Genomic DNA, 23,749 nt, shown 5'->3' with positions numbered 1-23,749 from the left:
AGACTTCCTTAGCCTGTGATTTCTCCACTGGGAGAATGTGAGAGTACCTGAGTGAGCAACCAGCTTCCTTAGCTGTGCAACAAAGACATTGACAAACAAACCAACTTCTTTCTCACCATATTCAGTACGCTGAGATGTGCTGCAAGACCCGGGGAGTGGTGACCGTGAGGAAGGAAGAGCCTGAAAAGCAGCAGCTAGGACTCTTGGCAATGGCACCCCACTCCAGTACTCTTGCCTGGAAAATCCCATGGACAGGGGAGCCTGGTGGGCTGCAGTCTATGGGGTCTCACAGAGTCGGACACGACTGAGCGCCTTCACTTTCACTTTTCACTTCATGCATTGGAGAAGGAAATGGCAACCCACTCCAGTATACTTGCCTGGAGAATCCCAGGGACAGGGGAGCCTGGTAGGCTGCCGTCTATGGGGCTGTACAGAGTCAGACACAACTGAGGTGACGTAGCAGCAGTAGCAGGACTCTTGAAGGGAAACAAAAAGATGCAGTTCCTACTAAATGCATTGCAGGCTCCATCAGCAAAAAAATACAGAGGACAAAAATAAATAAAAGTATGAAAAAGACATTACAACTGCTACCACACAAAATACAAAGGATCAAGAAAGACTACACCAATAAATTGGAATACTTAGAAGAAATGGTTAATTCCTAAAAACTAAAACCTACTAACATTGAATTAGAAAGAAATGGTATCACTGACTCAATGGACATGAGTTTGAGCAGGCTCTGGGAGTGGCTGATAGACAGGGAAGCCTGGTGTGTGGCAGGCCATGGGGTCACAAAGAGTCAGATACGACTGAGCAACTGAACTGAACTGATCTGACTGGTAAAAACTCTAAACAGACCAATTAGTAGAAAAGAGATTAAATCATATATGACAAGCCCACAGCAAACATCATACTCAATAGTACAAGGCTGTAAGCTTTTCCTCTAATATCAAGAGCAAGACAATGATGACCACTCTTGCCACTTCTATTCAATATAGCTGGGAAGTCCTAGAAAAGGAAAAGAAATAAAAAGCATCAAAATCAGAAAGTGAGAAGTAAAAGTGTCTCTGCAGATGACATGATCTTTGATATAGAAAATCCTAAAGACCTAATAAAAAAAACTCCAAGAACTGATAGACAAATTCTGCAAAGTTGCACATGCAAAAAATTTAGACATTCCACACATATGTATGGGAGTGTGTTAATGTATAAATTATATCCTAATGTAAGTATTTGATGAACACAGAATTCAAGACCATGATTCCCCTGGGGGTCAGGCAGGAAGACAGACTGGACAGTGTAAAGCCATATAGCCAGCTCTAAGCTATTAGTAAATTTTCAGCTCTTGAACAGAAGGGCAGGCTGACACGTGTTCACAGTATTATCTTTAATTCATTGAAAATTAAACAATGATTATATGGCTCATGAACCTAGAATTTTAATTATTCCATGATTTTTTAATCAAATATCTTATTTCCTATGGACACAATATCTAGATAATTGCCTGTATTTCTCCAATTTGATATCTTACCTGTTGAATAAACCAAATTTCAATTACATGTGTTATTTTAATAAATATGGCTTACATTATATTTATAATATTCAATAGTAACCTCAGTGCAATATATAAATTTACCTCTGAAATTAATTTCCATGGAAAAAATCTAAATAGAAAATGGATAGACCGCAAAGTCTTAAGGGAACTTTTCATAAAATTGTTGTTTAGATAAGATTCTGACCATAGTCAAAGATTCGTTAATCACCTCTGTGGGGCACTAGTCCCCAAGGTCTAAATCACATCCACATAGTAGCCTTTAAAATTGCACACAAATATTTCCCTGCTACATCATTACAATTCTTGTAGTATACGCAGACCAACATAGCACTCTCTTTGTTTAATTAGGCAAAAATCTATCTACAAATGCATTTAACAAAAGTATACACTAAAAGACTACAAATATACTATCAAAAATACATTTAACAAAACCTAATTCTTCAACTCTTCAACCAGTCCTGCATCTAGTTTTTCTCCAACATCCACATTAGATGGAGACCTCTATTTAATCTCAGTTCAGCTTTTGTATTTAAACATGAATGTGATTGTTATGTTATTAATAGTATAAGAAACTGGTGGAAAAAAAAGAAACTGGTGGCTATTCCAATATTTCATAGACTCAGTGACTTGCCAAACAAGTTTTTCTAAATTATCAATTAAATGAAGGATCATCAAAGTGCACACAGGAGTACATCTGGACTACTTAAGAGCATGACAACTGTGAATTCTACCCTCATGAAAGTATAATTACCTTCTAATATTTTTTTCTTCTGGTAAGTATTCGATGCTATCTCCAACAGAAGACATGGAGTAGAAAACAGATCCTAGGTAGCACAGATGTTAGATCTCAGTCTAACATGAAAGCAAATATGTGACAGATATGTGAGATAAAAATAAACCCTAATACACTAATTCCCTCTCAGGAATGAAGATTATATTAAATTTCAACAAGAGCAGTTAGTGAATATTTTAACTTAGTAAATGCTCTCTATGCTGAACATCTTACTAAATAGTTTATATGTAATATATCATTTAATTATCCTCACAAACCATTCTATGAAGCAGGTGCTCTGCTGCTGCTGCTGCTAAGTCTCTCGAGTCGTGTCCGACTCTGTGCGACCCCATAGACAGCAGCCCTCCAGGATTCCCCGTCCCTGGGATTCTCCAGGCAAGAACTTTGGAGTGGGTTGCCATTGCCTTCTTCAATAGCAGGTGCTCTAGAATAACTATTCTACAGATGAGGAAACTCAGGCTTAAAGACAATAATTAGCTGCTTCAGCTCACACAGTGAGAAAGTAGCTGAAGGGTGTTCTAATACCATGACAGATGGTCTGAATCTAGAGTCCGGAGTCTTAACTACTTTTACATTGTATTTTTCTGCTTTGGCTTTGTATGGTTACAGCAATGTACATCTTACAGTTATAAAAGATCCATTTAATATCTCAACGATGAAATTTTATGTATCTAGTTTTATCTCCATATCATTCTGTACACTCAAGTTATGTTTAAATATGTCTGGTTCATTTGTCTTAGATTTCACTGAAGAAAGTAAAATGTAAAGTTATGCTACATTATTAGAAACTAAAGTTCATACTATGAAAAATGAAAGTGAGTTTTAATTAAAATATAGCATGCTTCTTTTTAACATCTATTTCTATTTCTTCAACTCATGTTCTTTTTTTATATCATATTGACTTTTAAATTTAAAATGATATCTAAATTTTGAGACTTCAAGGTTTAAACCAAAATATTAAAAAGCATAAGATGAAGTCTTATATTTGGGTTCACAAGATTAAATGGCATAAAGTATAATTCTTGACAGCACTTCGAACAAGGGGCCTTATATAATCCAAACCTTAAATGAAGACTGTAATGTTTTCCACCTGCTAAAACTACCTAAAATATTTTACATTGTGTAAATCATAGACTGTCACTATTCTCTTCAATAGTGTAGCACACCTGGTGCATTGTGTTTACTTCTAAACTCACTATTCTAAGGCATTTGATAAACCATGGTGCATCCAATGGATTCCAACCAGAAGAGCATAGTAATTAAAGATCGTTCAGTGACTTATGCACTTGGTCTGGGAACATAAATGTAAGTGTATATTTAACAATAGATTCTAATATTCAAAGAGACTTAAAAGACATATAAAAATTCTTAATGAACAAAATTAAACAATAGTGTCTACAGATGCACATTTGAGTAATTAAACTAGTAAAATACAAGGAGGTGGTTACTATAAACATCAAGATAGTGGATACTTTCAAGGACAGAGAAGGGTTATGACTGGAATGAGGCACAAAGAGAAGCTCCCAGGGTGGCTGACAGCATTCTGTTTCTTGACCTAGGTGTCAGTTACAAAAATATTCACCTTAGCTGACCAAGCTTTTATTTTTCTTTCTATATATATGTTTTATTTTATAATAAAACTACCTTTATAAAGCCATGTCAAATTATTCTGTATTTATTTCCAGAAAAAAGAAAAAGAGCCAGTGCCTGGATATGACAGAGGCATCTTTGAGTTCTACATAAGTAAGAAAGAGACACTGATTAAAGGAAAGAGGCTGCTTCATGTGCAAATGACTTTCCTGTTACTGAATTTATGAAAATAGGAGTGGAAGTGAATCTTCCTGTGGAAGGATTTCCTGTGCAGGATAGAAGGCTGGATTTATGGTGCCTGAGGTTCATTTCAACTCTAAAATTCTGTGGCCTTTTAATTCCCCAAATTATCCCAACCTGAAGTGGTGAAAAAAAGTCAAGTGCATTCTATAATCAAGTCATTTTGGAAACCAAGTCCTCTCCTCCTTCTGAAGCTTATTGGTTCAATCTGTACACTGTGTTTGAAAGTAATTTTGTGTATATAAATATGCTTGGGCACTTAAAAAATCATGCCAAAAAAAGTATTTAAGTTTTCCAGTTTAGTTATAGACCACATGGTGAATCATCAGCATGAAAGACAAAGGAAATGAGGGATATATAAACAATGATTTGGGGGTAGGTGAATATAGCTTTTCATTTTTAGAATTAATCGTGAACAAAGGATTTCTGAGTTTCATTGGAAATCTTTCCACAGAAGGGTTCACTTCCAAGTGTCTTCACAAATATTAACCTTCACAATATCCCTTCACATAACATATAGAGAACCTAGTATACAGACAGGTTAAATAAATTGCCCAAGGACACATTGCTTCCAAGTCGTGAAGCTGGAATTTGATCCCAACCCAACAATCAAGAAACTGTGCTCTTAAGCACTATGCTTAACTTAGTCTGACATCTACTCCATAAAAACTGGGCACTCATAATTAAATTTCCATTTTATATTGAGAAAAACTACATCTCTATCTCATACTACTTAGTAATAACAGTTCTCTCTTCATGATTATAATGTGTAATTTCTAAAATGCTTATAACAATGATATACTGTAGGTAATTTATATTTACCTTATCTCACTATATCTGCAACTAATAAGTAATTATTCCTTGGCCCCAAAGACACTATAAATGTAAAGTATACATTTAGGTCTGAAGTTCATGGTCAAAGATTATATACATTAAAAAATTCATAAATAAAAACTAAAGATACGATACTGTATCTAGTCATAGTAAGACTGATATAATTTTATCCCTTATCTATATTCTTTTAGAGTTGAAATTAGGTGATAGTTTTACCTAGAGTTCCAAAGCAGCCAGAGGATAAACTCATGCAGTTAATAAACACCATGGGGAAAAACAACTCATTGATTGTTTAATAATCTGCTTTTTGATTCAATTAACTGCCCTGTTAATTTTGCTGAATGGCCAGGTAAATAGGAGCTAACACAGATTGCTGCCATGTGTATGTGGGGACCAAAACCTTTTGGAATTAATTCAACTTTTAACTCTGCAACAAATCAATAAGGCTACTTAAATGGTGTAATAACATTCATAAAGGTGTTCAAAGAATTATACAGCCTCTGTACATGTGAATAAAGTTTAATAGTACTAAGGACTTTTATCTGCCACCAAAAATACATGCACAAAAAAAGGGCAGGATAGTAAAGAACATCAAAATTAATACAAGAACAACAGTGTAATGTTAAAGAGGGGGAAAAGAGGAGGAGGGTGCTGGTTGTGATGATAATTATGATTACAATTATAACAATTGAGATGTAGATGTTTGAAAGTGAATATAGAAAGTGATTCTCTTAGCAAAAGTAGAGCTTACCCCAGGAAAATGTCACTTAACTTTCACCATAAATTCAACAGCTTTGTAAGAAAAATATTTGTGTGACTCAGTGGTCAAAGCATTCTGGGGAATACCCTAGCAATCCAGTGGTTAGGATCCACGTTTTAACTCTTGGGGTCCCAGGCTCAATCCCTGGTCAAGGAACTAAGATACTGGAATCCACATGGTGTGGCAAATAAAAAAATAAAATAAAACCACTATGGATATAATGAAATAGGTAGAGATTTTGGAAAACGAACACAGCAGATATGTTAAGAGGTGTTCCAAACTAGGAGAAAGCATGCAAATAAGTTTCCTTTGGGTATTCATGACAAACTTCAGAGTACCTAAGGCTGACACTATGTTTTCTTACCATGGTATAGCTCCCTGGTTTTTCAAAAGGAACAATGGGAACCAGCAATGGAAGTTCCACAACAGACTTCATCCTGCTGGGCTTTTCTGATCGGCCCCAATTGGAACACATCATCTCTGTGGTTGTCTTCATCTTCTATATTATAACACTGGTAGGAAACACAACGATCATTCTTGTATCTTACCTAGACACCCAGCTCCATATGCCCATGTATTTCTTCTTATCCAATTTGTCTTTTGTGGACCTCTGTTACACAACTAGCATTATCCCCCAGATGCTGGTAAATCTATGGGGTCCAAAAAAGTCTATTACATATGGAGGGTGTGTGCTCCAGTTCTTCTTTGCCCTTGACATGGGAGCCACAGAATGTCTTCTCTTGGCTGTAATGGCTTATGACCGCTATGCTGCTGTCTGTCAACCTCTTCACTACACAGTAATAATGCACCCTGAGCTTTGCCAGAAGATGGTGTTGATTGCCTGGTTAGGTGGTCTTGGCAGTGCCTTAACTGTTTGCTCTTTGACTTTGAAGCTGCCAAGATGTGGGCACCGGGAGGTGGATAACTTTTTCTGTGAGATGCCAGCATTGATCAAGATGGCTTGTGTCTATTCAAAAGTAATTGAAGTTGTTGTCTTTGCTTTTGGAGTGGTATTTCTTCTAGTACCTCTGTCACTAATTCTCATCTCATATGGAGTTATCACTCAAGCTGTCATGAGAATCAAGTCAGCAGCAAGGTGCCGAAAGATTCTTAATACATGTGGTTCCCACCTCACAGTAGTATCTCTGTTTTATGGAACAATCATTTATATGTACACGAAGCCGCAAACTAGCACCTCACAAAATGGGAAATTCCTTACTCTCTTTTATACCATTGTCACACCCAGTTTTAACCCTCTGATACACACTTTGAGAAACAAAGATGTAAAGAGTGAAATAAAAAGAATATTGTGGATAAAAAAATGGCCAGCAAAGTCATGAATTAGATGGAAAAGTCATAGTGTAGAGAGCTAAAGATATAATACTGACCTTGCCCAACAGAAGACGAATCAAATCATTTATTCAGAGTATTTCTTGGGTGTTTACCACAACCAAGAATTGCACTAGGTACTGACTCTGTAAATAAATAGGAAGTAGGGATAAATGATAGCACCCCACTCCAGTACTTTTGCGTGGAAAATCCCATGGACAGAGGAGCCTAGTAGGCTGCAGTCCATGGGGTCGCGAAGAGTCGGACATGACTGAGCGACTTCACTTTCACTTTTCACTTTCATGTATTGGAGAAGGAAATGGCAACCCACTTCAGTGTTCTTGCCTGGAGAATCCCAGGGACGGGGGAGCCTGGTGGGCTGCCGTCTATGGGGTTGCACAGAGTCAGACACGACGGAAGCGACTTAGCAGCAGTAGCAGCAGCAGGGATAAATGATAAGGAGACAGATAAATAAATATACATAAATAAAATGTAATTCATGCATTCAAAAGCTTCAAGATTAATCAGGGACTACAGATAAATAAATAATCATAAAATGTGGTAATAACAACATACAATATATTGAGAAGTTATTTATCATAAGCATCTATTCTAAAATAAGATTGTACTGACTTTTTTTCTTCCCAGACATATCACTTTTATTAGAAATAACAGTCTTTCATTCACCTGATTCTGCCAAAGGAGACACTGTGGTGGAGACTAACAGCTCATCAATATCTATTCCACCTTCTGCCTCAAGTTTTAACAGAGTAGAGGGCTACTACACTGGGGCTTCCCTGGTGGCTCAGTGGTAAAGAATCCGCCTGCCAATGCAGGAGACACAGGTTGGATTCCTGGGTTGGGAAGATCCCATGGAGAATGAAATGGCAACCCACTCCAGTAGTCTTGCCTCAGAAATCTGGTGGGCTACAGTCCATGGGGTTACAAAGAGTCAGATACAACATAGCAAATAAACAACAACTACAAGTTGACCATTTATAATGAAGTCAATATAAAAGGTTATTCCTTATTTAACAGTATCTGATTCCACTTTCACTTTATAATGTTTCTTTCTTTTCTTGAATTATAGTGGTAGTAGACAGCAATTTGGAGGAAAGGTTTTGATGTTCTTACGTGACAAAACAAAAATTTAGTAATCATACGTTTAATCCCATTTTTACTTTATTGTACTGGTAAATACATTCAAAATCTGGGGATCTCTATGCTGGAGAATAAACTTCTTTACAAGTTGATCATTTCAGAGATTGAAAATCATCTCTGTAAATGAAAGAGTCTTCACATCTATAGTGCCACTGCTATGTCATTTCAAGTGCAAACGAATCCACCATCTGCCTGAAGTATCAAATATTTGGGAAAAATTGACATTAGGCTATTTCTCACCTGTACATTCAGTTCTGTTAAACAAAGGCAAACCTTTATTAGGAAAAACAATTCCTTTGTGAGAGAGAATAATATTAGCTATTTGACATTTGTAAGGAACAGCAGATACTTCTTGAAGAGGACACCAATTATTACCACTAGTCTGTAAAAATATAGATTTTTCTTTGGAGTTGAGAATTCAAGAGAATTTATAATTTTTTTAAGATACAGTAGTTATCATCAAAGGAAATAACATAAAAGAAAAACATAACTTTAACATGTTTATCTAATATTTTAAGTGCATATTCACAGTAGCCACATGAAAATGAAGGGTTTAAGTTCTTGGGCACCAACCAAAATATCAAAAGAAAAGTTTCCATCCTTGCTGTCCTGCTGGTAAGAAACATTTCATGAACTTAAATATGGCCCATTGCTTTTCTTTATTGTCATTATTTTGCAATTTATTCATCAGCCCCCAATTGCAATATTAACAGAAGGTTGTCTCCATTTTGCACTGCCTTTCCCCCAGAACGATCTCTAAACCTGAAATTCCAAAAATGAGTTTATATCAGTTCGCATACCCAACCAGGAAAGGACTGGTATCTAAGTTCACTACTGCCATTTTGGCTTACTGCCACAAGGTGGTGCTATGAAAAATGGTCCTTCAAGATATAAGCACTGATATTCTAGTAAGAGCTAAGGAAGTTTTGCCATACAATATTGTAAAGTAAAAAATAAAATAAAAATAAAAAAGAGCTAAGGAAGTCACAGCGGTTCTTATAAGGAAACTGACTCTCCCCTTTGCTTTTTCATCACAATTCTGTACCAGTGAGCCCGGCCTTCAGTCTCCCTTGGTGGCAGATTTTTGTCTCCAGATTTTCCAGTTTGAAACTCACCCATCTTCACCAGAGGACCTGCAGCCCATTAACTCTGGCCGAATTTGTTTGGGCATGAGGTTCTTGAGGCCCGGATCACTTTGCTCTCTTCTTCATTTGGGATCCCCATCTTCATCAGTTCAGTTCAGTTCAGTTGCTCAGTCGTGTCCGACTCTGCGACCCCATGACTTACAGCACGCCAAGCCTCCCTGTCCATCACTAACTCTGGGAGTTCACTCAGACTCACGTCCATCAAGTCAGTGATGCCATCCAGCCATCTCATCCTCTGTCGTCCCCTTCTCCTCCTGCCCCCAATCCCTCCCAGCATCAGAGTCTTTTCCATTGAGTCAACTCTTCGCATGAGGTGGCCAAAGTACTGGAGTTTCAGCTTTAGCATCATTCCTTCCAAAGAAATCCCAGGGCTGATCTTCAGAATGGACTGGTTGGATCTCCTTGCAGTCCAAGGGACTCTCAAGAGTCTTCTCCAACACCACAGTTCAAAAGCATCAATTCTTCGGCGCTCAGCTTTCTTCACAGTCCAACTCTCACATCCATACATGACCAGTGGAAAAACCATAGGCTTGACTAGACAAACCTTTGTTGGCAAAGTAATGTCTCTGCTTTTGAATATGCTATCTAGGTTGGTCATAACTTTTCTTCCAAGGAGTAAGCGTCTTTTAACCTCATGGCTGCAGTCACCATCTGCAGTGATTTTGGGGCCCAAAAAAATAAAGTCTGACACGGTCTCCACTGTTTCCCCATCTATTTGTCATGAAGTGATGGGACCAGATGCCATGATCTTCATTTTCTGAATGTTGAGTTTTAAGCCAACTTTTTCACTCTCCTCTTTCAGCTTTATCAAGAGGCTTTTTAGTTCCTCTTCACTTTCCGCCATAAGGGTGGTGTCATCTGCATATCTAAGGTTATTGATATTTCTCCCGGCAATCTTGATTCCAGTTTCTGCTTCTTCCAGCCCAGCGTTTCTCATGATGTACTCTGCATAGAAGTTAAATAAGCAGGGTAACAAGATACAGCCTTGATGAACTCCTTTTCCTATTTGGAACCAGTCTGTTGTTCCATGTCCAGTTCTAACTGTTGCTTCCTGACCTGCATACAAATTTCTCAAGAGGCAGGTCAGGTGATCTGGTATTCCCATCTCATTCAGAATTTTCCACAGTTTATTGTGATCCACACAGTCAAAGATTTTGGCACAGTCAATAAAGCAGAAATAGATGTTTTTCTGGAACTCTCTTGCTTTTTCCATGATCCAGCGGATGTTGGCAATTTGATCTCTGGTTCCTCTGCCTTTTCTAAACCCAGCTTGAACATCTGAAAGTTCACAGTTCACGTATTGCTGAAGCCTGGCTTGGAGAATTTTGAACATTACTTTACTAGTGTGTGAGATGAGTGCAATTGTGCATTAGTTTGAGCATTCTTTGCCTTGCCTTTCTTTGGGATTGGAATGAAAACGGACCTTTTCCAGTCCTGTGGCCACTGCTGAGTTTTCCAAATTTGCTGGCATATTGAGTGCAGCATTTTCACAGCATCACCTTTCAGGATTTGAAATAGCTCAACTGGAATTCCATCACCTCCACTAGCTTTGTTTGTAGTGATGCTTTCTAAGGCCCACTTGACTTCACATTCCAGGATGTCTGGCTCTAGGCGAGTGATCACACCATCATTATTATCTTGGTCGTGAAGATCTTTTTTGTACAGTCCTTTGTGTATTCTTGCCACCTCTTCTGAATATCTTCTGCTTCTGTTAGGTCCATACCATTTCTGTCCTTTATTGAGCCCATCTTTGCATGAAATGTTCCCTTGGTATCTCTAATTTTCTTGAAGAGATCTCTAGTCTTTCCCATTCTATTGTTTTCCTCTATTTCTTTGCATTGATCGCTGAAGAAGGCTTTTTATCTCTTCTTGCTATTCTTTGGAACTCTGCATTCAGATGCTTATATCTTTCCTTTTATCCTTTGCTTTTTGCTTCTCTTCTTCTCACAGCTATTTGTAAGGCCTCCCCAGACAGCCATTTTGCCTTTTTGCATTTCTTTTCCATGGGAATGGTCTTGATCCCTGTCTCCTGTACAATGCCATGAACCTCAGTCCATAGTTCATCAGGCACTCTATCTATCAGATCTAGTCCCTTAAATCTATTTCTTACTTCCACTGTATAATCATAAGGGATTTGATTTAAGTAATACCTGAATGGTCTAGTGGTTTTCCCTACTTTCTTCTATTTAAGTCTGAATTTGGCAATAAGGAGTTCATGATCTGAGCCACAGTCAGCTCCTGGTCTTGTTTTTGTTGACTGTATAGAGCTTCTCCATCTTTGGCTGCAAAGAATATAATCAATCTGATTTCGGTGTTGATCATCTGGTGATGTCCATGTGTAGAGTCTTCTCTTGTGCTGTTGGAAGAGGGTGTTTGCTATGACCAGTACATCAGAGGGCAGACACACTGAAACCATACTCACAGAAACTAGTCAATCTAATCACACTAGGACCACAGCCTTGTCTAACTCAATGAAACTAAACCATGCCCGTGAGGCCACCCAAGATGGGCGGGTCATGGTGGAGAGGTCTGACAGAATGTGGTCCACTGGAGAAGGGAATGGCAAACCACTTCAGTATTCTTGCCTTGAGAACCCCATGAACAGTATGAAAAGGCAAAATGATAGGATACTGAAGGAGGAACTCCCCAGGTCGGTAGGTACCCAATATGCTACTAGAGATCAGTGGAGAAATAACTCCAGAAAGAATGAAGGAATGGAGCCAAAGCAAAAACAATACCCAGTTGTGGATGTAACTGGTAATAGAAGTGAGATCCGATGCTGTAAAGAGCAATATTGCATAGGAACCTGGAATGTCAGGTCCATGAATCAAGGCAAATTGGAAGTGGTCAAACAAGAGATGGCAAGAGTGAACGTCAACATTCTAGGAATCAGAGAAGTAAAATGGACTAGAATGGGTGAATTTAACTCAGATGACCATTATATCTACTACTACAGGCAGGAATCCCTCAGAAGAAATGGAGTGGCCATCATGGTCAACAAAAGAGTCCGAAATGCAGTACTTGGATGCAATCTCAAAAACGACAGAATGATCTCCGTTCGTTTCCAAGGCAAACCATTCAATATCACAGTAATCCAAGTCTATGTCCCAGCCAGTAACGCTGAAGAAGCTGAAATTGAACGGTTGTATGAAGACCTAAAAGACCTTTTAGAACTAACACCCAAAAAAGATGTCCTTTTCATTATAGGGGACTGGAATGCAAAAGTAGGAAGTCAAGAAACACCTGGAGTAACAGGCAAATTTGGCCTTGGAATACGGAATGAAGCAGGGCAAAGATTAATAGAGTTTTGCCAAGAAAATGCACTGGTCATAGCAAACACCCATCTTCATAGGGTCGGGCAATTTTTCCTTCATCAACCAATCCTCCAACCTACACCCAGTTCCCCAGACACACACACACACACACACACACACACACACACACACTTTTATAATTACACTCTTTCCCGAGAAGATGGCAAACTCTACCCACATCTTCTCGATATCCGCAGCATCTCTAATTCATAAATGTGCTGCAAGAATGTGGTGCAACAGGCATTAGGATAAATACAGCAACATCACACAGTGAGACCCAAAGAACAAGATTTATTGGGGAAACACAGGAAACCAAGAGTCAGGAACAAGAGACAAAGTACTTCCACCCTCTCATAATCTCAGGGAGAGAAGAATCAGCACCAGGGTCAAGCTGTTCTAGTCCTGACACAACTGCTCTACTTTCTCAAAAGGTAAACTTGAATTCCATTTCTTAGTGAGACATCAAGACTACTTGGTTGCCAGGCAGTCTGGGTTTAGAGGCCCACTGTTTGAGGAAGGCCAGCTGCCTGGCACCTGAAGACCATGGATACCTGGGAAGTTGGAGCCTATCCTGTTAGGGAGTATAAGGCACTGGTCCAATGGAAAACTGAGTTTAAGTGTACCACTTCCCTCCAGGAAGAGGGGGAAACCCCAGTTCCAGCTAGCTCCTTTCCTAGGCAACCTAGAGTGAGATCTCAGGATCACTTTTGAGTAGTTCTATTCATTGCCACACAGAAGATTAAGAAAAATATTTCACCCAGTGATTAGTATAGTCTGTAATTAAAGTTCTCAATAAATATTAACTATTGTAATTAGTTCTGTTCGACTATTATTTCTTTTATATAAGTCCATTAAGAATCTCATATGGAAGGAGTATCAGAAGTAATTCACAGGGATGGACTTAGTCTTCTCTGAATCCACTAGCAAAAAGAAAAAAAAAATCTAAAAGTACCTCAAACCAATTGTGTAAATTGGACTTAAACTATGCACTAAACCATATTTAACATTTACAAAACATTCCATCCAAGAATAGCAGAACACATATTCTCAAACACTCATCAATATTTTCAAGGATGGATCATAAGAACTAATATTGTTAAAATACTCATACTATCACCCAAGGTAATCTACAGATTCAATACAATCACTATCAAAATTCCACTGGCATTTTTCACAGAAATAGAAGAAACAATCCAACATTTGTGTGGAACCATAAAGAATCTAAATAGCCAAACCAATTTTGAAAAAACAAACTAAAAGGCATAACACTTCCTGATATCAAACTATATTACAAAGCCACAGTAATCAAAACTGTATGATATTGGAATAAAAACAGACACATAGATCAATGGAACAAGAATAGAAAGCCTAGAAATAAGCTCATACATATACAGAGACTTAATTTACAATAAAGGAGCCAAAACCATGCAATGACCAAAGGACAGTCTCTTCAATAAATGATGCTAGAAAAACTACATAGCCACATGCAAAAGAATGAAACTAGACCTCTCATAATACTTAACTCAAAGTATTACATCTCTCACAATAATTTACTCAGAAAAGGATTAAATAAAGACTGAAATTTCATGACCTGACCATAAAACTCCTAGAGGAAAACATTACGGGAAATAAATGGTTTTTTGGATATGACACCAAAAGCACAGTTTAAAAAAAAAATGCAAAGACAACCTATGAAATAGGAGAAAATCTCTGTAAAACATATATCTACAAAGAGGTTAATATATGAAATCTATAAGGAACGCATACACTCAGTTGCAAAAAGCAATTATCCAATTTTAAAATGGACTGAGTACCTGAATAGATATTTTTCCGAAGAATACATACAAATGGCCAAAGGTACATGAAAAGATGCCCAACATCACTAGTCATCAGGAGAATGCAAATTAAAACCACAATGAAATATCACCTCATACCTGTCAGAATGGCTATTATTAAAAAGCCAACACAAATAACATGTGTTAGTAAGGATAGAGTGAAAAGGGAACCCTGTACACTACTAGTAGCAATGTAAACTGGTATAAACCATTATTTTTAAAAGTATAATGAGTTCTTCAAAAATTAAAAATAGAAGTACCATATGACCCAGGAATCCCACGTCTGGGTATATCCAAAGGAATGAAAACAGAACTCAAAATTATATCTGCACCCATTTTCATTGCATTGTTATTCACAATAGCCACAATATGGAAACAACTTATGTGCCAATCAACAGGTATGAATGGATAAAGATGTGGTATATATGATGTAGAATACATAATGGAATATTACTCAGCCATGAGAAAGAATGACATCCTGCCATTTGTGAAAACAGGGATGGACCCTCAGTGAAATGTGCCAGAGAAAAATTTCATATCACTTACATGTGGATTAAAAAGAAAAAAAGAGTAGAAAAATGGTTGACAGGGGCTAGGGAATGGAGAAATAGAGAAAGATTTATAAAAGGTTACAAGGGGAATTCTTTGCCAGTCCAGTGGTTAGGTTCAATGCTTTCACTGTCATAGACCTGAGTTCAATCCCTGGTTGGGGAAATAAGATCCCACAAGCCACATGGTGTGACCAAAAAGGAGGAGAGGGAAATGGTTACAAACTTCAACTATAAGATACATAAGGTCTGAAGAGCTAATGTAAAACCTGGTGACTGTAGTCGATAACATTGTATTTTATAGTTGAAACTTATTAAGAGAGAACTTAAATGTTCTCACTCCCCCTAAAATAAGAATAAATATGTGAGGTGATGGTGTATTAATTAACTAGATGGGTGAGGAAGAGGGTGATATCCTTTCATAATGCATACACATATCAAATCACAATGTACACTTTAAATATCCTACAATTTTATACTTCAATAAAGGTGAAATTTAAAAAAGAAAGGCAAAGCAGGGTGGGAAACAATCATGGAAAGTGCTCTTTAGAAAGGATGGTCAGGAAGTTCTGAGTATGTGGTATGTGAGCAGAGACCTGAATGAAGTCAGTCTTGCAAAAAAATATAGGAAAGAGAATTCCCAGGAATTGCAAAAGATATGTTTCACACGTTTGCCAAACAGCAAGAAAGTCAGTGTAAAGCAAGTGGTGGAACTGTTGGAGATTCTTTCTACAGGAACAGAGCTAAAATGAGAGGCCTTATACTTCACATACTATATTCTGAAGGTGATCATTCAGAATGTAGGATGGTTCTATAACAGCTGTTCCCAACCTTTTTAGCACCAGGGGTAGGTTTCATAGAAGACACAATTTTTCCACAGACTCAGGGGCAGGGGGCAGGGTGCAGAAGGATTGCAATGGTTCAAGCTCATTTATTCTGAACTTTATTTCTATTATTATCACATCAGCTTCACCTCAGATCATCAAGCATTAGATCTCAGAGGTGGGGACCCATTTTCTATAAATCAGATTGCCTCAACTCTTTATTTAAACAATCAATGCTGCTGCTGCTGCTGCTGCTAAGTTGCTTCAGTCATGTCTGACTCTGTGTGACCCCACAGATGCAGCCCACTAGGCTCCCCCATCCCTGGGATTCTCCAAGCAAGAACACTGGAGTGGGTTGCCATTTCCTTCTCCAATGCATGAAACTGAAAAGTCAAAGTGAAGTCGTTCAGTCGTGTCCAACTCTTAGCAACCCCATGGACTGCAGCCAACCAGGCTCCTCCATCCATGGGATTTTCCAGGCAAGAGTACTGGAGTGGGGTGCCATTGCCTTCTCCCATGAAAGAAAAGTTGAGTGATTTGTTCTAGTTCCACATATCCAAAAGAAATACCACATAAGCAATAAATGCAAGTCATATAAGTATTTTAAGTTTTCTTGCAGTCATTTTTAAAAAGGTTTAAATGAATAGCTGAAATTTTAATCATTTAACTAATTCATATATCTAAAATATTATTTCAACATGTGATCAATATAAAAACTGAGATATCTTATTTTTTTCTGTACAAAATAAAAACTGGTGTGGATTTTAACTGACAGCACATCTCAATAACATTAATAGCATTCAGCTCAGTAGTTACATGTGACTAGAGTCTACTATATTAGAGAACATTGCATTAGACAGCATCTGTTGTTCAGTCACTAAGTCATGTCTGACTCTGTGACCCCATGGACTGTAGCCTACCAAGCTCCTCTTTCCATGGGATTTCCCAGGAAAGAATACTAGAGTGGGTTGCCATTTCCACATAGTTCTAAATCAGACTAAAGAAACACAACTACTGCAATGTGTTTACCTTAAATGAATTCCAATTGATGGGGGAAAAACAGCTATAAGACTTCTGAGGATAATGGGGAAATTTGAATGTGGGCTGGATGTTAGATGTATTATTGAATTAGTAATTTTCTTGAGGATGATAATGGTATTGTGACTATGAAAAAGAATGCCACTAGTGTCAGGAAAGCATTCTGGAGTATTTAGGGATAAGTATCATATTTCCAACTCATTTCCAAATGGTTCAGAGAGAGGCAAAGTAAATATGACAAAAATGTTTTATAAAAGTGGGGAGTGATGGGAAGCCACTGAAAATTTTGACAGCACCTGATTTGCATGTTCAAATAATCTGATCGACTGCTCTGTAGTCTGTCTGCATCTATCCTGTAGGGAGACCAGTGTGACATGACCTAAATGGAGACAATGAGAAATGTATTCAGGATATATTTTAAATATAGCATTAGCATGATTTGCATGTCTTCTTGTGAAAAAAAAAAAAAGGAAGATGACTTTCAAGAGAGTGGTATAAACATTAGGTATTTATTTTTTCCATTTCACCATCTGCCTTGAAATGACCCCATGAATACAGAAATACCATGTGTGTGGTTTATGTAAACATACTGCTGACATAGAGATGATAGCAGAGCATCATTTAGTTTAACAGGATTGGAGTGAGGGTCAGGAGAAGACACAAACAATTAAGACCACCTGCCTAAAGAATAGAGCATGATACTCAGCCACAACTTAGAACAGGGGAACCAAAAGGAGTCAGCAAAAGCAAGAGGAAAGGAACAGTTGTAAACATTCAAAGGCAACCCTGAAAAAGTATATGATGGAAACCAAGCATTCCAATCAAAAAAAAATCTTACTGTGCCCCCCCCACCACCACATTTACCAGACAAGGTTCCAGTGACCTTGAATCTATCAGTAAACAAGAGACTAAGTTTTTTGTCCTCATGGAGTTTATATTCAAGGAAAGGGATAATACATATAATAAACATTATAAATGAAGTATGTATTAGAAGTTATTAAGAGGCATGGGAAAAAGTAGGGGAGGATAAAAGCAATTGAAAATACCATGAGGCAGGATACAATATTAAATAAGGTTAAGTTCCCCCAAAAAATAAGGGTTCCTTGGTGTCAAATGTTACAGGGAGGTAAATATGGATATGGCTGAAAAAATAACACTGGACTTAATTTTTTACTTTCACACTCAGAAAGTTTCTCTTCAATATGTGTTCTTCTCTTATGTTCACTGGGATCTGTATTCACTCTAAAAGCTTTCTCATACTTTTCACATTTATATGGTTTCTTTCCTGTATGGACTTATAGGTGTACGTTACATTCTGAGCTCGGATGAAAGGTCTTTCTACACCCTACATCCAAAGAGCTTCTCCTCAATATGTACTCTTCTGTGGTGCCTTAGGCCTAAGCTATAACTGAAGGCTTTTCCACACACTTGACACTCATAAGGCTTCTCCCCATTGTGGGTTCTTTTGTGTTCAGTAAGACTTCCCACCCAAAGCCTTCCCATACAGGTTACAACCATATGGCTTTTCCCCATAGTAAATTATATTTGATGTCAGATCTGCAACTGAAAGCCTTCCCACACTCAGCACACTGGTAGGGTTTTTCTTTCTCCAATGTGGATTCTTTTGCATTTGGTAAAGTCTATACTCCCACTGAAGACCTTCCCACTTCTGCACTTTCACAGAGCTTCTCTCCAGTGTGGATCCTCTGATGCACTGTAAGGTAGCATCTAAACTGGGATTGCCAGTCAGAGCACTCATAAGACTTCTCCCCACAGTGGATTTTCTGATGCATGGTAAGGCAGCTCCTGGTCTTAAGGGCTTTCCTACAGTCACTGAACTCAGAGGATTTCCCTCCATTGTGTATCCTTTTATGCAGAGAAAGGACTGACCTGCTACTGAAGGTCTTCCAACATTCATTACATTCCAAGGGTTTCTCCCCATTATGGATTCAGTGGTGTTTAGACAGGGTTGAGATTTTCTTAAAGGATTTCCCATAGTCCTCACATTCATAGGTCCCCCTCCAGTGTGAATTCCCTTATGTTTATTAAAATAGAGCTGAGCTCCCACTAAAGGCTTTATAACACTAGTCACACATACAGTTTCTCCCCACTGTAGATTTTTTATAGTGTTGGATTAGGGCAGAGTTCCAGCTGAAAGCGTTCCCCCACACTTTCATATCTGCAAGGTTTCTCCCCAGTGTGGATTCTTTTATGTACAGTGAGGGCTGAATCACCCTGAAAGCTTTTTCCATATTCAACACATTCCGTTTCTCTTTGGCATGCATTTTCTCATGAAGAATAAGATCTGACTACTGACAAATGTTTTTACAACCTGTGAAGTGAAGTGAAATTGCTCAGTTGTGTCTGACTCTTTGCAACCCAATGGACTGTATGTAGCCTACCAGGCTTCTCCATCCATGGGATTTTCCAGGCAAGGGTACTGGAGTGGGTTGCCATTTCCTTCTCCAGGGGATCTTCCCGACTCAGCAATCAAACCCGAGCATCCTGCATTGCAGACAGACGCTTTACCCTCTGAGCCACCAGGGAAGCCCTTTACAACCTGTACTACACTCAAAGAAACTGTTCCCATTTGAAATTTTCTCATACTTGGCATATTCTGAGCTGATGCACAAGTCTTCCTCTAAATCCTTATATTTTTGTTCTGAAATGAGGATTTTCTTACCTTTGTCTTTCAGCTTCCCAGAATTTCTATTCTTATTATTTAGTGTTTCTGTAGATTTTCCACTTTGATTTTTATGAGTATTTGTCAAGATGACACTTTGTCACTTCTCATTTTCAAAAGATAGTTTTTCAGTTGATTCCCTACCTCCAATCTTGATCTTATCACTGGACACTAAAATAGAGAGAGAGAAGAAGAAGAAAGGAGGAAAGGAGAAAAGAAGAAAGAAGAGAGGAAAAAAGAAAATGTCACTTGTTTATTGCACTCATGTGGTGGGGAATGGATGGTGATTATATGGAAGAAGAAAAATGAGCTATGGCGAGACATTTTCTAAGCCTAAACATTGTTTAAATATTAGGGACATGACAACAGACAAAATTAAGAAACACCAGGAGAGAGCTATCCAAGAAATATAAAGGAAAACGAAAATGAGTTGAAGCAGAAAACAAAAGGAAATAAAATACATGGTAAAATAAAATGGAAAATCTTAGGCACATAAAGAGGGATTTTTTCATAACCTCAGAATACCCTCCAAACTGAACAAAATTAGACTAAAAGACAGGTTACATTTGCAGTGATCCCACCAAGGAGGCTCAAGAACAAGAGCAACTCAAGGAATCTGTTTAGCCCAGGCCTAATGTCACACATCTCACTTTGAACACATTCTCTTTTGAATGCTACGTTATTTTCAGTATTTTCTTTCAAACTATATCTCTGAACTCCTCTTCTCTATATATAAGTCACTGAACACCCCTCCTATAGGAAACTTCCCAATTAACTCAATCCAACCTTTGTCATACAACAACTGAGTTTGTCTCTGAGTTCTCTTAAAAATTACTGTTCATTGTGTACTAGTATGTGAGTTGCTGTATACACTATTTTGTTAAATCTTAGCTAATTAGGTCATATATTTGTTTTGTCTCCCAAACAAGAATGTAAATACGCAGAATCTCTGGCATAGATTCTACCTTTTCTAGGAATAATTTCTTCATCAAAATTCAAAATAAAGTTACAGGAAGTCCCCTACATACAAATCTTCAAGTTGTGAATCTTCAAAGATGTGAGTGTGCCCAGAGAAAGGACAAAGACAAGAGGAAGAAGAAACTCAAAAACTGAAGACATTCAAAACAGGAAATGGCAAGAGGATTCTGAGGAGGCATTGTTAGTTTTTGAGGCATAAGACTCAAATGTAGAATGGTTTACAAAGGTTGCAGCAGTCATTCAAAATGCAATCCAGTGCCACTATGTCATCTATGACAAGAAAAAAAGCTATGACACAGACATCATGGAATCATTTTTCAAGAAAGTAGACAGAATTGAACAAAGCAACAAACCAGAACCAGAACCTGTGCCATCGATGTCAGGTGTGAGTGAAACTGCAGCCTGCCCTATCTCCTATTGCTGACAATCCTTCAGCTCTACCAGTTTCCACATCCTCTCCCATCTCCAGTCAGTAGTTCTTGCCTATTCACTCAATGCCTATAGGAGACAGGCCTACTAAAAGGCCTGGCAAAAGAATTAAACAATCTTGCTGAGAGGACATGACTTACTATGTGACTCCTGAAGGAATCCAAGAAGGAACAAAAATCATCTTGCAAGTAGGATGTATGCCTGGGAATGAAAAGCCATCAACAGATTGTTCCTATCTTTGGCGGCTGGGAAGCACATAAAGATTAACTGGATCTTTGTCCTTGAGGCAGAAAAACAGGGATACAAAAATGTTAAATGTTAACTGCATAGGATTATCACCGAAGGCCATGTGGCTTGCTATGCTCATATAAACACGTACAAGCAAGTCTCAAAAAGTATAGTAAAGCAGACTTGAGATCAGTTTGGGCATCTTCACCTCGTGATGGTGTTGGTCCCGATCCCTGCTGTAACTTTCTTGAGGGTTTCTCATTCTTACGTCATGCAGCACTTTCAGGAACCTGTGCTGTCGAGCTGGACTCGACAGATGCCAGCCACTGTAAGCCAGCTGTTGTAATGTACTATTGTACTTTCCAAGGTACTGTACTATAAGATTTAAAATGTTTTATTTTTTGTTATATATTATTTGTGTAAAAAGTATTATAAACCTATTATTGTACAGTACTAAACAGTTGATTGAGTATATAGTTAATTGGGTACCCAGGCTAACTTTGTTGGACTTATGAATAACTGGACTTACAAACACACTCTCAGAATGGAACTTGTTCATGAGACTTGTTCATTTGTAGGGGACTTACCATATCCTCAATATAAGCACATGCATACTAAGTCACTTCAGTCGTTTCCAACTCTTTCCAACCCAACAGACCGTAGCCTTCCAGGCTCCTCTGTCCAGGGAATCCCCAGGCAAGAATACTAGAGTGGGCTGCCATGCCCTCCTCCAGGGGATCTTTCCAACCCAGGGATGGACTCTGAGTCTCCTGCATTCGCAGCCGAGTTCTTCAACACCTGGGAAGCCCCAATATAAACACAGTATAGTTGAACAACATGAGGGTTAGGGGTGCTGATCCTCTGCTCAGTCAAAAATCCACATGTAGGGACTTCCCTGGTGGTCCAGTGGTTAAGACTCCATGTTCCCAACACAGGGGACACCAGTTTAATCATATGCAACTAAGATCCCATATATTGCATGATGTGGTCAAAATAAATAACAACACAAAAATTTACAATGAGGTACCACTTCACACAGTCAGAATGGCCATCATTAAAAAGTCTGCAAATAACTAATACTGGAGAGGGTGTGGAGAAAAGGGAATCTTTCTCTACTGATGGTGGGAACGTAAAGTTAGTACAGCCACTATGGAAAACAGTATACTGTGGCTACTGCTAAGTCGCTTCAGTCGTGTCCGACTCTGTGCGACCCCATAGACGGCAGCCCACCAGGCTTCCACGTCCCTGGGATTCTCAAGGCAAGAACACTGGAGTGGGTTGCCATTTCCTTCTCCAATGCATGAAACTGAAAAGTCAAAGTGAAGTCACTCAGTCGTGTCCAACTCTAGCGACCCCATGGACTGCAGCCTACCAGGCTCCTCCGTCCATGGGATTTTCCAGGCAAAAGTACTAGAGTGGGGTGCCATTGCCTTCTCCGACGGAAAACGGTATGGAGGTTCCTGAAAAAACGACAAAAAAAAAAGAAAAATAGAATTACCATGTGATCCAGCAATCCCACTCCTGGTGTATCATCTGGACAAAACTATAATTCAAAGAGATATATGCACCCCATGTTCATATTAGTACTATTTATAATAACCAAGACATGGAAACAACTTAAATGTCCATTGACAGATGAATGGCTAAAGAAGATGTGGTACATATATATAATGGAATATTACTCAGTCATTAAAAAAAAAAATCTGCTTGTAATTTTACAGTCCACCCTCCATATTCGAAGTTCTATATCCTCCCATAAGTTGTGCAGTATGTTTTTTAAAAAGAAATGCATGTAAGTGGACCCACACATTTCAAACCTATGCTGTTCAATTGTCAACTGTCTATTATGCAATGATGCTGTCTATAGACTGCAGACATAGCACCAACACCTGAAATAGAGACCAGTATATACATGGGCTTTTTCAGTGTTCATACAACAAATATTTATTAAACACAAATCATATGTCATGATGTTCTAGGGATAACTCCAGTCTCTTGCCGCAAAAATCTCAGTCTAGCACAATGCTTCTCAAATCCTTTTCTCTGATATACCCTATACATATACTCAAACATAAAGCCAAAAATTTTTAAGCCAAATATTTTATTCCCATTTTACCTCTGATCCTACTCCCATAACACCCTATACCTGCTTCTATCACAGTGTTTATCACACTGGATTGTTATCACAGATTTTCTAGTCTGTTTCACTAACCAGACTGAAGTAACTTGAGGTACCATACTTGGTATCAGAATCATTACCTGGCACTTCAAATACACACAACAAATGTGTGAATGAATGTGTGAATGCATGAATTAAATGAATAAATGAATTGTTTAGCATCTGCTCCAGGTGTACAAGGCACTGACAGGGAAAGCTGGTGTTATTAAACTGAAGGTTGGCCTCTCCTCCCATAGATATATCAGGTATAGTACAGCCCAGTGTTCACTTGGGTCTATTTTTTTTT

General features: G+C 38.3%; 1 protein-coding gene and 1 long non-coding RNA gene across 2 annotated transcripts; one reads left to right on the top strand and one right to left on the bottom strand.

Moving 5' to 3' along the window:
• Window positions 1-5,947: 5,947 nt before the first annotated feature.
• On the top strand, window positions 5,948-7,112 carry LOC102412413 (putative olfactory receptor 2W6). Its single transcript, XM_006066857.4, has one exon. It carries the CDS (start codon window positions 6,171-6,173, stop codon window positions 7,110-7,112), a length of 942 nt encoding a protein of 313 aa, XP_006066919.4. The 5' UTR covers window positions 5,948-6,170.
• A 10,349-nt stretch (window positions 7,113-17,461) lies between these two features.
• Window positions 17,462-22,545, bottom strand: LOC123464900. The gene is made up of 2 exons (XR_006639989.1): window positions 21,197-22,545; window positions 17,462-19,820 (listed from the first exon to the last, which is right to left on the bottom strand). It is a non-coding gene; the product is annotated as an uncharacterized LOC123464900 (long non-coding RNA).
• Window positions 22,546-23,749: the final 1,204 nt, after the last annotated feature.

Source organism: Bubalus bubalis, chromosome 2, assembly GCF_019923935.1.
Source record: "Bubalus bubalis isolate 160015118507 breed Murrah chromosome 2, NDDB_SH_1, whole genome shotgun sequence".
NCBI classification, from domain to species: domain Eukaryota; kingdom Metazoa; phylum Chordata; class Mammalia; order Artiodactyla; family Bovidae; genus Bubalus; species Bubalus bubalis.
Note: the sequence above shows the minus strand (reverse complement) of the source record. Positions and strands in the feature narration are given on the sequence as shown.